At 50.2% G+C, this 13,962-nt stretch overlaps 2 protein-coding genes across 2 annotated transcripts in view; one reads left to right on the top strand and one right to left on the bottom strand.

Annotated features, from left to right (window-relative positions):
- LOC136046417 (zona pellucida sperm-binding protein 2-like) overlaps positions 1-8,560 on the bottom strand; it is a 30,895-nt gene extending 22,335 nt beyond the window's left edge. Inside the window, 7 exon segments of the mRNA XM_065733005.1 lie at positions 62-77; positions 80-184; positions 187-197; positions 1,422-1,538; positions 1,540-1,658; positions 3,748-3,761; positions 8,551-8,560. Of these exon segments, the coding sequence (XP_065589077.1) occupies positions 62-77; positions 80-184; positions 187-197; positions 1,422-1,538; positions 1,540-1,658; positions 3,748-3,761; positions 8,551-8,560 (392 nt within the window).
- A 1,363-nt stretch (positions 8,561-9,923) lies between these two features.
- Positions 9,924-13,859, top strand: ANKS4B (ankyrin repeat and sterile alpha motif domain containing 4B). Its single transcript, XM_065732308.1, has 2 exons — positions 9,924-10,221; positions 12,710-13,859. Exons 1-2 carry the CDS (start codon positions 10,058-10,060, stop codon positions 13,758-13,760), a joined length of 1,215 nt encoding a protein of 404 aa, XP_065588380.1. The 5' UTR covers positions 9,924-10,057; the 3' UTR covers positions 13,761-13,859.
- Positions 13,860-13,962: the final 103 nt, after the last annotated feature.

The following is a 13,962-nucleotide window of genomic DNA, read 5'->3' as shown; positions in this document are numbered from 1 at the left end:
CAGCTGCGTTTATATGGGGCACACACAGGTGCAGCCTTTCTGATGTGGGGCGGGCTGCCACCTGCCCCTCATTGCAGCAATGCTGGGGATGCTTGGCTGATGCAAAGTCTTTGCTGTGGGGCTGTTGGATATGATTTTAAGGCATTTTTTCTTGCTCCAAGTTTATTTCCTTCCTTCCTTTGCACGCTTTTTGACAGCTATTATTTAAAAGGGAGATTTCTGTGCTGCTTTGATTTCCCAATGATTTGGAACAAGTGCACTGGGGGATCTGGATGTAACTGAGAGTTTGATTCTTCTCCCTGGGAACCCTGCGGTGACGGGCAGGAGAACTCGAGGGGCACTGAAAGAACAAAATGTCCCTATCAGAATTTAGGACTGAGAGAGCCTGGGGGCTCTGCCCAGCTCTGTTGTTCAGAGCTGTGAGGAAGAGTCCCAGGGAGAAGGAACCTCAGAGCTGCGCTCTGTTCCAGCTGCCTCAATGCTTTGGAAGTCAGACAGAGTAGGAAAAAGCAGCAGCAACAACAGACCCATATTTTTTAAAGCAATTGAATTCTGCTGATGTGAGAAAGCAAGAAGGCGGATCACAGGAGTGGGAAAAAGTGATACGGGCACCCATCTGGAAATGAGAAATTTGTCAGGGAATAAAAGCGTTGTGTTAACGTCGTGCATGTGACCTATAGGCATTCAATCATCTCTCTAGTTTTGCCGGCACCATGGTGCCCTCTGCGTGGTGTGGGCCCAGAGGCAGCACTGCAGCCACAGCATGGAGCCAGGCAGCGTGGCACTGCACAGTGTGATGGCACTGCACGGTGTGATGGCACTGCACGGTGTGATGGCACCATTCAGCCACCACTCTCCCACCACACACCCCCCCATGTGCCAGCATGCTGCTTCCCTTCTGTGCCTGGATTCTGAGCGCAGTTGTTCCACCCTGAGAAGCTCTGCTCCCCCTGCCTGCATGCCCAGCCTGTGCTGTGGCTCATACCCACAGCACAGTGCTGCTGAATGGCCACTCTGTGTCCTGGAACATAAGAGCATCTCTTCAGCTCTCTTGTTTCTGTGCTGCAAAACCCTGCCAGGTCCCCTCTTCAGTTTCTCTGTTTTTCTTTTCTTTCTTTGGTTTTCTGCCTTCTGGAAAACAAAAGGCATTTCCCGAGGCCGGTGCCGATCAGCCCAAGACAGCAGGTGCTGAAGACATCTGAGCACAGCCCCGCAGTGCCTGGCGCTGGGTTGCACACCACAGCAGGATGGCATTTCTTCCCCGCAGGAGCCTGTGGTGGCTGTGAGGAGGAGAGGAGGAAGCCTTTATGGTGTCTTCAGTGCACTATCATCCACACTGCAGAGCGGCCGTCACCCCGCGTGCCCCCGCTCCTTGCTATCTGAGCCCAATGGGGACGTGCTTGCTGCCCCTCGGCCCTCACCACACCGCGTTTGTTGCTCTCCAGTTTGCAGTGAGCAAATGCTGGCCCAGGGGATGCACCGTGCAGAGCAGGAGCAACGGCACCACTGCGTTTGTCACAGCTGAGAAGGGAGCAGCCAGCTACTGACTGCTTTGAGTGGAGCTGCTGTCTCTGGGACAGTCCTGGGAAGAAACAGAGTGATAACCAAAGACACAGCAAAAACCAAAGATGAAATGTGAGCTGGTGGCTCAGTAAGCCCTTAGCTTCCAGTAGCATGCACCGTTACCACAGCATTTCTCCCCAACCTGGTGGGACATTTCCATTGCAAGAGCAATGGTTTTAAGCTCCTTTCAAACCCCAAAAGAAAAGCTTCATTCAAACTGCTCCGGGACTTGGAAAAGCTCTCTTTTTTGAGCATTGCTCTCAAAAGAAACATCTGCATTCAGGCTGGGAAACTTCACTCACTTACTGTTGAGTCATGTATCACATTTTAAGTTGAGGTTTTCAGATGGGACAAGAGCTAACAAATAGCAGGAGCTTGGGAATAGATGGAGATGTTTGGTCTTTCCTCCTTTGTTTTTGTGTGTTGTTTTTCAGTCTTTCCTCCTGTGTTTTCCCTCCTTTCACTTTGGTGATGTTAAGAATTGGAGAGCTTTGCGAGGTCCCAGAGCTTCCCTCCAGCTGGAGCAGGTTTTGCTTTGCCTCCAATTAAAACTTGGAACAATAGCTTTCCACTTAGCATCATACAAAAACTTCCTTCTGAAAAAAACCTTTTGGGATGTTTAGATGACAACCAGCACTGTGAGATCAACATTTTGTGCACTGAACTAATTAGCAGAACGCTCATGAGTGCGTGGGAATGAGCGTACTTCTGCAGCGGGAGCCGTACCCAGAAGAAACCCTGGAGGCAGCTGTCGTGCCCCCCTCACTCTGAGGGCTGCGCAGGCTGCATGGGGAGCACGGCTGGCACAGGGAGAAGTGCAGCCCCCCTACTGAGGGCCGACATGACCGCCCTGGATAGGGAACAGCTCAGGTAGCACAGGGCACAGCTCAGCAGAGCACTGCACGGGGAGCATCCAGAACCTCTCTGAGCAGCCTGTGCTGGTGTCTCACCTCCCTCATAGTGAAGAATTTATTTCTGACATCTAGTCTAAGCCAACCCTCTTTTAGTTTAAATCTATTTCTCTTTGTCCTGTCGCTACATGCCCTATGAAAAGTCTCCCCCCAGCTTTTCTGTCCTTCAGGTCCTGGAAGGGCTATAAGGTCTCCTCAGAGCCTTCTCTTCCCAGCTCTGTCACTCTGTCCCTGTAGGGAGGTGCTCCATCCTCTGATCATCTCCATGGCCCATAAGATGTGTCCATACTGCCCACTGCCCACATCCCTCAGTGCCACATCTCCATGGTTCTTCAGGCTCTCCAGGGATAAGTTCATAAGTTCATAAGTTCATAAGATTGGAAAGGACCTATAAGATCATCTAGTCCAACCATCCTCCTATCACTATCTCTACCCAACTACTAAATTAAGTCCTTAAGCACCTCATCTAAACGCTTCTTGAACAGCGCTAGGGATGGTGCCTCAACCACCTCCCTAGGCAGGCCATTCCAGTGCCTGACCACTCTTTCAGAAAAGAAATGCTTCCTGAGGTCTAATCTAAATCTTCCCTGGCGCAACTTGTGGCCATTCCCTCTCGTCCTGTCATTACTTATCAGGGAGAAGAGGCCTACCCCCTCCTCCTCCTGGAGGAGGAGACTCCAGGATCCTCAGAAAGTTTCCATGTTTCAGAAATTGAGCTCACAGAAAGTGAGCAGTCGGGAACCATGGGGAGTTCACTAACGAAGGAGCAACAAGTAAATCTCGAAGTACTACGGTTAGTTTTAAACTTCCAGGATCAGCCTGTATCTAATTCGGAACTAGCTACTTTTCTTAAATGGATAAGCAAAAATGTCCCCGAATTTCCGAAAACTGGGTTCTCTCTTGATGGAGAACTCTGGGACAAAATTGGCACAGAACTCTGGGAGGCTTCTGTTACTAAAGACAGAACGGCTGCCAAACTTCTATCTGCTTGGCACCAAATAATGGAAAGGCTTAAACAGATTCGACAAGGAAGAAGTTCTTCCGGCTATTCTCTATCGCCCTCCTTCCCACCCCCGCCTCTGCCTTCCGATTCGGGAAGCAGCCCCTGCCCGGACCCGATCCGCGGCTCCGACCCCCCCCGCGACCGGGGAGAAGAGAAATCGCAATCCCCCGCGCTCCCGCCCTCCCCTCCGCGTCCGTCGTTCATCTCCGCTCCGCCCTCCGCTCCGCCCCCGATGGTCGCCGCTCCCCTGCCGCCTTTCCCTCCGGTTACGTCGCTTACTGCTGCTGCTCCGCAGCCTGCCTGTAACCTGGAAAAAAATGAGAGCGAACTAGAACCAGAGGATCTTTCAGATCCTGGTTCAGTAGATACGGACGACAAATCGAACATTTTCCCCCCTGATGATAACTTGAAGGGAGTGGGAAACAAAATTTTTTCTACAGCATACTATGGTGCTTTAGAGCAGTGCAGAAAAGAAGCAATATTACAGGGTGATGCTGATAAGTTGCAAGCCTTTCCTGTGTTCTGTCATGCAAATCAGCCCCCCCAGTGGGACTCCCTGCCTTACGAGGCAGTGAAGGAACTAAGGAAGTCAGTGAGAGATTATGGAATTCAGTCTCCCTTTACATATCATCTTTTGGCTGCAATTGGTGACAGTTACGTTATGACCCCTCACAATTGGAAAATTTTGTTACGAACAATTCTGTCTCCCATGCAATACACCGTGTTTATGACTGAGTACGGGGAGCTGGCTACCATCCAGGCTATGAATAATCTGAATAACCTCAATCACATTGGCATAGAGGAACACATGGGGGAGGGGGTCCGGGCAATACCTCATGCTCAGGCACAGATGGACAGGCAATGCTTTGAACAAGTTAAGACTTTGGTGTTGCGTGCTATCCGTCGGATACCCGACACTAATTCATCTAACACATCATTTACATCAATTAGGCAGGAGGCTGCCGAGCCCTACATTAAATTTCTTGACCGTTTACAAAATATGCTATTGAGACAAGTCGAAAATCAGGCTGCCCGGGAGGCTTTGCTTAAGCAATTAGCGATAGAAAATGCAAATGCAGACTGTAGAAAGGTCCTACAATCCTTAAAGAATGCAGATCCATCCATTACTGACATGATTAAGGCCTGTCAGGATGTAGGGACAGAAAGCCATAAAATGGCCTCGCTAGCAGACACCCTGGCAGCCCGACTTGGTGCAGGGACAGCTCAAAACATAAAGTGCTACAACTGTGGGGAACCTGGTCATGTACAGAGGGACTGTAAAAAGCCTAAAAAAGCAGATAAAAATGCTTCTGCTCTTCCTACTCGACCCTGTCCCCGGTGCGGGAAGGGGCTACACTGGGCAAGACACTGCCAGTCTAAGCTCCCTGTTGCTGCACGGCCCCAGGAAACGGGAAGAAGAGCGTGAGCCCACGCGCTATGACAGTAAATACAGTCCCGAATCAGCCGGCCGCTGCCTGTCCAGCTCACTCAGACCAGCCACTGCCGGCAGCGCAGGAGTGGATTTGGCCACTGCCCAGTCAGTGATGCTGACTGATACCGACGTAACTCTTATTCCAACAGGGGTAATGGGCCCCCTTGGGGACGGGCGCAGTGCCCTCCTGATAGGACGTTCTTCTGTTACACGGATGGGACTTTTTGTTTTACCAGGAGTTATAGATGCTGACCACACTGGGGAAATTAAGATAATGGCATGGACACCCTCCCCCCCCTGCTTTATCCCCAAAGACCAAAAAATAGCACAATTAATCCCTTTTCATTCTATGACTAAACCTGGTATTGGGGATCGAACTGGGGGATTTGGAAGCACAGACAAGCCTGCCGTGCTATGGACTACAGAAGTATCAGAAGACAAACCACTATTATCATGTCTAGTAAATGGCAGGCAGTTATTAGGCCTAGTGGATACCGGAGCTGATATTACCATCATTAATTCAAGCGACTGGCCCTCTGAATGGCCGCTAAAATACCCTAGTTCTGCTATTGTAGGAGTTGGGGGCTTACAGCAGCCCAAAGTGCCCGAATTTTATCTTTTGAAGGGCCTGATGGTCGCATTGCTCACACTGCTCCTTACATCTTGCCAGTTCCCTATACTCTGTGGGGTCGTGATCTTTTAAGTCAATGTGGCATGATTTTGCAAACAAATTTTCAATAAGGGCCATTGATTGGCAGCAACCTATACCCCTAGTTTGGAAAACAGAACAACTAATCTGGGTAGATCAATGGCCCTTAACAAAGGAAAAGTTGCTGCATTTACATGAGCTAGTTCAAGAACAACTGGCTGCTGGTCACATAATGCCTACCACCAGCCCTTGGAATACTCCAGTGTTTGTTATCCTCAAGAAGAGTGGAAAATGGAGGCTTCTACAGGACCTGCGTGCTGTCAATGCAGTAATTGAGCCCATGGGGGCATTGCAGCCTGGCCTCCCTTCGCCTCCAATGTTACCATCAAATTGGCCTATAGCAGTCATTGATTTAAAAGACTGTTTTTTTTACCATTTCGCTTCATCCAAAAGACGCACCACGATTTGCTTTCTCAGTGCCCTCCATCAACCAACAAAGCCCTGCTCAGTGCTATCACTGGACTGTGTTACCACAAGGAATGCTTAATAATCCAACGATATGTCAACTGTCTGTAGCAAATGCATTACAACCAGTACGAAAAGCTAGACCCCACGTCCTTATTTATCATTACATGGACGATATATTAATAGCAGCAGAACAAGAAGAGAGTCTAAAGGACACTTTAATGCTCGTAAGGCAGGCAGTTCAATCTGTTGGCTTACAAATAGCAGAAGAAAAGGTGCAACTTAGTTCTCCATGGAAATATTTAGGATGGAAAATTACATCTCACACCATTCAGCCACAAATCCTCAAAATAATACCTCACGTACAGACATTGAATGATCTGCAAAAATTGTCAGGAACCATCAACTGGTTACGACCGCTTTTGGGTATTACTACTCAAGAGTTGCACCCTCTGTTCCAGCTACTCAAAGGAGACCCAGATTTAACCTCTAAAAGACAGTTAACACCACAAGCGTTACAGTACTTAGACTCTGTAATAACTGCAACATCGATATTGCCATCGTGTCTGTTTATCACTACCAGTATCTCTTGTAATATCAAATACCTATCAGCCATATAGCTTGTTATGTCAGTGGGATACCTCAAGAAAAGATCCTCTCATTATCCTGGAATGGAAATTCTTACCACATACCTTTTAAAAAACCTTTACATCACGAGTGGAGATGTTTGCAATGCTAATACAGCGAGGTCGTCATCATTTACAAATTTTACGAACTCTTGACCCTGATTGCATCTACATACCTGCTACTAAAAAAGATTTAGATTGGTTGCTTGCACAGTCACTCACCTTACAAACTGCTATGGCAGGCTATACAGGACAGATCTCCACCCATCCCCCCAAACATCAGTTACTGCATAATTTGAGTGATCTGTCCCTTTCTCCTAATATTTTACTTTCACATGTTCCAATACGTAATGCTGTTACTGTATTTACAGATGGCTCCAGCAAGACACATCGAGCAGTGGTTCTCTGGCGCGCGACTGCTACACAGTGGCAGTCAGATGTACATGTTGTTAATGGATCACCTCAAGTTGTAGAACTCGCTGACGTAGCCCGAGCTTTTCAACTTTTTTCAAATCAAAAGCTTAATATAATAACTGATTCTTTGTACGTTACAGGTATCATTCAGTGGATTGAAGGATCTTTTCTTAAGGAAGTTAACAACCCTGCTTTGTTTGCGCAGCTCAATCGAGTTTTACATTATGTCTCTCACCGTACGCTCCCTTATTTTATTATGCATATTCAATCACACACTACGTTGCCTGGTCCTATAGCTGAGGGCAACCGTAAGGCTGATCACTGTCGCCTTTGCTACACCTCCATTGTTCCAGCAAGCGTGACTCTCTCATCATTTTTTTCATCAGAATAGGAGAGCTTTACAAAAACAATTTCAACTGACAGCAGATCAGGCCCGTAACATTATTCTAACATGCCCAGACTGCCAGGCAATTGCCCCTTTGCCTCAAATTGGGACAAATCCCCGTGGCACAGCGCCTCTTCAACTGTGGCAGACAGATGTTACTCATGTTCCCGAATTTGGCTGTCTAAAATTTGTCCATGTAACAATAGATACTCATTCTTCATACATATTTGGCACAGCACGTACAGGTGAACGCAGTCGCGATGCCCGCAAACACTGGTTATCTGCCTATGCTGCCATGGGGATCCCACATACTATAAAAACAGATAATGGGCCTGCGTACACTTCTAAGGCCACTCGAACTTTCCTCCAAGAATGGGGCATTAAACATATTACAGGCATTCCTCGTTCTCTCACCGGACAAGCTATCATTGAGCGTGCTCATCAAACACTGAAATCCATTCTTAATAAACAAAAAAGGGGGAATACGGGAGATCCACCACAAGAAAGATTATGTAAGGCTTTGCTTGTGCTGAATTTTTTGAATTGTGATCATACAGATACAACTCCTGTGGACCGTCATTTTGGGGCCTTCCCAATGCTCAAGGAATTTCCAATGGTTAACGTTCGGAATATGGCCACAGGGCATTGGGAAGGTCCCTTACCACTGATAACTTGGGGTCGTGGATATGCTTGTGTTTCCACAGGGACTGGTCCTACATGGGTTCCAGCATGATGTGTTCGGCCTCATCTCAAGGCAGAAAATAGCATCCAGCCTTTATGATTACTGGGATTGTGTGCTTCTGCTATTTTAGTGGTAGATCGAGTGTGAAGAATTATTAGGCATTATCTAGGTTGTTGTGTGCTTCTTCTGTTTCAGTAGTAGATCAAGTGTGAATTAGACAGGATTTGATGTTACCAACGCTGGAGTTTATGGAAATAGCACTTTTAATGTGCAGTTATGATGTTATTAGCCCATCAATTAGCCTTTTTTCTAATTTGCAAAGACAAAAACCTGGAAAAGAATCCTAGGCAAAGGGATGATTTTGTGTTTTAGAATGATCAACTCTCTTTCAATTCGCTAATCAAAATAGTTTTTTATAACCATGCATCATTTGAGACAAAGGCATATGCTAAGAGAGCTAACCTGGATAGTTTATTCTGTTTTTCAAGCAGGTGTTCCACTTGGGCTCCACATCACGCACTGGCCACGCGGATTTGGTGTACAAATGGAAAAAACTCTGCAGACCCTGAGAAGAGTAGGAGCAGGGGGGAGTCTGTGGTGGATGGGAGAGGAAAAGTGCACCTTGAAGCAGGGGACGCCCTGCTGGCACTGCCTATCGCGTCCACCACTGGCATGTTCCTTTTCTCTCTTCTTTCTGGTGGTTTGCCATTTCTCAAGGGTCAATAGCTAATAATGCGTTTGCTTAGGGAGTTTCTGCTTCTCACACTAATCTAAAATGGATGTCTGCATGTGTGTAAGTGTGTGTATGTTGGCTAAAACCCTAACCCTCTGTGTTGCTCTGAATGCACAATTTGCTTGCTTCTGCTCTTGAGATGTCTTGTCTCTCAGATCCAGGATACCGTGAAACAGCACCGCTCAAGCTTCAGCCACAATCACCAAGTTAGGATGTTAGCTGGCAAAGGAAAGCAATACCCCTAGTGATACTCTAGCAGGCCTAGCCACTGATGTTGATTCCATTTGACATGCAACTTTATATCTTCTAATCAGTTACTGGTACACAAAGAATGGGACCCTCAGGGATTCTTTTCCAGGTTGCAGGAACCTAAAGCCATGGGTGAAAGGTGTGTTTGTTCACTTCTTATTAAGTTTAAGAATATTTCTTGTCCTTACGATATGATAACCTTGTCTCTTTCCTTACATTCAGCGTCTTATTAATTGAAGCCTTGATTAAATTGTGATAGCCAAAATGCATTCAGAAATACTGTTACAGAGTGTTATTAATTTATAGTATGTTAATAGTTCGCTAATAAATAAAAAAGGGGGAATTGTGGGAATACAGAAAGTATATTTAGAGCTGCAGCTGTGGAACAGGATAAACAGCATGAGAAAGGAAGGCTGAGAACCAAGGACACTTCCAGAAGAAGAGGAAAACAAGTTCAAGTAAGCTGTGTGATGGCAGGCCCTAATTGGAGGAAGAGTGCAGGGCTTGGGAAGATTCACAGCCCTGACTGGATCATCACCTGTATGCACCGTTAAGGACTGTTTGGGGAAGTTATATTGTTGATATGTAAAGGCGGGTGGGAAAGGAGGAAGGGAGGGAGGGAGGGAGAGGGAAAAGAAGGGAGGGAGGGAAGGAAGGAGGGGAGGGAGGGAGGAAGGGAGGGAGAAAAGGTGGAAGAAAGGAAAGGAGGGAGGGAGGGAGGGAGGGAGGGAGGGAGGGAGGGAGGGAGGGAGGGAGGGAGGGAGGGAGGGAGGGAGGGAGGGTGGAACGGAGGGAGGGTGGAACGGAGGAAGAGAGAGAGAAGGAAAGGAAAACTGGTCTGCAGTGTGCGAGGGAGAACTTTGCCCCTCTCGGCCACCCTCCCCCGGGCGATGCCGCAGCCATGGGCGGGCCGTCCCGGCTGGCAGGCTGCTGACAGCACCGAAGATGTCGAGCAGGTATCACAAGGCAGCAGCTGATGGCAACCTGGATCTCCTGAAAGAAGCCACGCGGAAAGACCTCAATGCTTCTGATGAAGACGGGATGACGCCCACGCTGCTGGCGGCGTACCACGGGCACCTGGAGGCTCTGGAGATCATATGCCGCAGAGGGTGAGTGCATCAGCTTCCAGCCCATGGGGCCTGCAGCTCTGAACCCCACTTAGTGCCTCTTTACACCGCCATGGTGATTCCAAAGGAGCTGCTGGAGCTGTGGCAGTGCCATCAGCCCATGCACCCACAAAGTGCCAGGCATGGTGCAGCAGGGCTGCCCCTGCTTTCCCCGTGGAAATCTGTTTTGGTGGAAGGGCTCCATCCCAAAGCATTTCGGAAGGGGCCATGTGTCCCCATGGCTACCGTGCTCACTGCGGGGCCAACATTGTGCACTGTGGTTCTCTTGCAAGATTTAGTAGAGGGGAAACAGAGTAAAGAAAACATTCACCGTGGGATGAGATGGAGGTTACGTTGTCCCATAGTTTGTATTTTCAGTCTGAATGGCTTAAAGAACATTGGGGAGAACATCTGATTCCCTGCTTGGATGAGTTTGTTTCTTCTTTCCTAGAAATGGGTTTGACATCAGATGCAGATGGGATTGTCTCAGGACCAGGGTACAGCCGGCTCAGCACAGGCGTGGCTGCAGCAGTACCATAAAAAGGGCCTTTGGACTCTATTGCTGTGGCTGCGCCTGCAGGGAAAGCAAAAATTAACTCATGCAACAAAGGCAGCTCCACGGGGCACTCAGAGTCCATAGAGCACCTGGGAGACAACGGCTGCATAGGGAAAGGAGTAACCAGGAGCTGTGAGCACTGAATGTGTCTTCTGCCACGATTCCAACTGAACCCAAGAGGTCACGGCAGGCGGCACGAAGGGCAGAAGAGCCGCATGCATTTGTGCCATGCTCCTGCTCCCTGGGCACAGCTCTGGGGCTGCACAGCCTCTGCCCCGTGCTGTGCCATCCCAGTGTGGCGGGGGACAGTGCCAGCAGCACACGGCCCTTCTCTTGGGGGCAGCTGAGTTCAGGACGTGCTCAATCTGCTCTGCAGGCAGCCCACACTTTCTTAGGAAATTCTTTTTTTTCCTTTTTTTAATTTTTCTTATGAATTCATCCTTCCCTTGAAGCAAAGGAGCTTTCCTGACAGAGCAGCGGAGCACAGCCCCCTGCTGGGGCTGAAGGTTGCAGGGCACTGGGCGGGGGGATGTCTTGTTCATGCCGTGGCCATGGCAGCACAAACACACACGTGTGGTTCCTGTATGCTGCCGTGCTGCCCACAGCCGGCTCAGCCCAGCCCTGCCTGCAGTGCCCAGCCGAGGGGGCTCCCCCCAAACATGGCCCTGTCTCTCGGAGGTATCTGTGGCAGAGCTCAGGGTGGGGGGATGCCTCATGCTGGGACATGTGGCCCATCCACGGTACAGCTGCCATGGAGCACTGCTCCACGGCGTGGAAATGACGAGCATCCCAGGAGAGCCTGGCAGCTGCTGGTGGTGGTGCTTCCAGGCTGCACGCTGTGTGGCCACAGCCACTCTGGCTCGGACCCGAGCCGGGGCTCAGTCTGTCCCACCCAACAGAATGACCCTGAGGAGCTCAAAGGCGAACAGGATGAGGTTCACCGCAACAAAGAGCAGTGTGCTGTGCTCAGGTCGGCACAGTCCCACGTGCGAGAGCAGCACTGCGGCAGGGGGATGTGTGGTCCTGGTAGAAGGAAAACTGAACATGAGCCAGCAGCTCATGCAGGAAGGCCAAAGGAATGCAAGATCCCAGCAGCAGAGGGGGAGCAGTGGGCAGGGAGGGGATCATCCCCCTCTGCTCTGCCCTCAGGAGCCCCCCACCTGCAGCACTGCGTCCAGGCCTGGGGCTCCAACACAGGAAGGATGGGAGCTGTTGCAGCAGGGCCAGAGGAGGGCACAGGGATGCTTGGAGGTTGGAGCTCCTCTGCTATGGATACAGGCTGAGGGGACGGAGATGTGCAGCCTGGAGAAGAGCAGGATCCAGGGAGACCTCATTATGGCCTTCCAGTACTCAAAGAGAGATAATACACAGGAGGATCCACCTGGTCTGGAGGGAGGAGTCCCTGCCTATAGCAGGGCTGGAACTACATGGTTCTTAAGGTCCCTTCCAACCCAAACCATCTTGTAATCCTATGATTATAAAGGAGGGGAGAGTTAGACTGGGCGTCAGGGGAAGTTTTTCAGTGGCAGAGTGGTGAGGTGCTGGCACTGCTGCCTCGAGAGGCTGAGGATGTCCTGTCCCTGGAGGTGCTCATGGCCAGGCTGGATGGGGCCCTGGGCAACCTGGTGTAGTACTGACCCCATGGCTGGCAGCCCCTCCTGCAGCTGGGGGTGGAAGCTGATGATCCCAACAAACCCAGGCCATTCTGTGAGCCCACACCCGGATCTGGGCCCATCCCAGCACACAGCAGTGGTCTAACTTGTGCGTGAGCAGAAAGCAGAGCGTGCCCACACTGCGTGCTCCAGGATGGAGCAGGGCCAACCTGCTGCCCTCAGGCCGTGCTCCTCAGGGCACAGCCTGAGTTTGGTACCCGCTGCGTTCTGCTGTGGTGTTGTCCTCAGGATCCCACTCACTCTGTGCCATTTTCCTCCACAGAGGTGATCCGGACAAATGCGACATCTGGGGGAACACCCCCCTGCACCACGCCGCGTGCAATGGGTACATCCACTGCGTCTCCTTTCTGGTCAACTTCGGCGCCAACATATTCGCTCTGGACAACGAGCTCCGCACGGCCCTGGATGTGGCTGCCAGCAGAGATCGCCACGAGTGCGTCAGACTCCTGGACAGAGCTGCCACAGAGCAGAACGTGGCTAACCCCAGGAAGGTCTCCAAGCAGAAGGCCCAGGCTCAGAGGAACGTGGAGAAACAGATCAAGGAGTGCGAGAGGCGACAAGAGAAACACCAGCATGAAATGAACAGGAGCTACATGAAGGAGAAGATCAGCTCGGTGTCCTCCTCCTCCAGAGGGACTCACTCCAGGGTGAAGGTGTCGACCCTCTTCACTTCAAATGCAACAGCTCCTTTTTCCAAAAATCTGAAAGATACCTTCAAACTGAAGGCAAAACAGACGTCTGGCAGTGCGAGAAGCCAGGAGCCACACAGCAACGGCCAGGCAGACAGCAGGGACAGGGCAAGTGTGATGCACCTGTTTGATGAGAAAGAGGAGGACGACATACCAACCGATGACAGCCAGCTCTCCATTTTCACACGGCCAGGTCTTGGCAAGATTGTGTTTGGGAGGAATTTGGCTGCGGGTATAGATCCTGGAACCGTGTCTTCTGAGAAGGAAAGCATCAGCTTTAAAATGTCCAGCGAGCTCTTCCAGAATGAGAGCGCTGAGGGCAATGGGGAAGGCGAAGCCGGGAGCGGTGCTGAGGTTCCCTGGCAGGACGAGGAGCTGCTCTGGGATGATGAGGAAGCGGAGAGCACGCCCCTCGAGGTGTTTCTGGCCTCACAGATGCTGGACGAGTTTCTACCAGTCTTCATGAGGGAAAAAATGGATTTAGATGCCCTGATGCTGTGTTCTGATGAAGATCTACAGAGCATTCAGGTGGAGCTGGGGCCAAGAAAGAAGGTCCTGAATGCTGTGAGTAAAAGGAAACAGGCATTCCAGAATCCCGGAACCACTGCAGATACCTGCTTGTAAACCAGTGGCCCCAACGCTGCCATCTGCTCACTGGTCATCTTTTCCTGCTTCAAAACAGCACGCAACTCTTCTCAGAGCACTACTAATGCAAAGGGGAAGAGCTCATTGCAGTGCAAAGGGGAAGGAGCTCACCGATCGCTCTGGGACGTGCAGCAAGGCCAGGGCTTCTTGCTGCAGGTGGCTGTGGTGCTCAGGGTGCAGA

The sequence above is a fragment of the Cyrtonyx montezumae genome, unplaced genomic scaffold (assembly GCF_038088225.1).
Source record: "Cyrtonyx montezumae isolate F1298 unplaced genomic scaffold, pur_monq_1.0 scaffold_16, whole genome shotgun sequence".
Taxonomy (NCBI): domain Eukaryota; kingdom Metazoa; phylum Chordata; class Aves; order Galliformes; family Odontophoridae; genus Cyrtonyx; species Cyrtonyx montezumae.
This window is presented reverse-complemented; position numbering and strand designations above follow the sequence as displayed.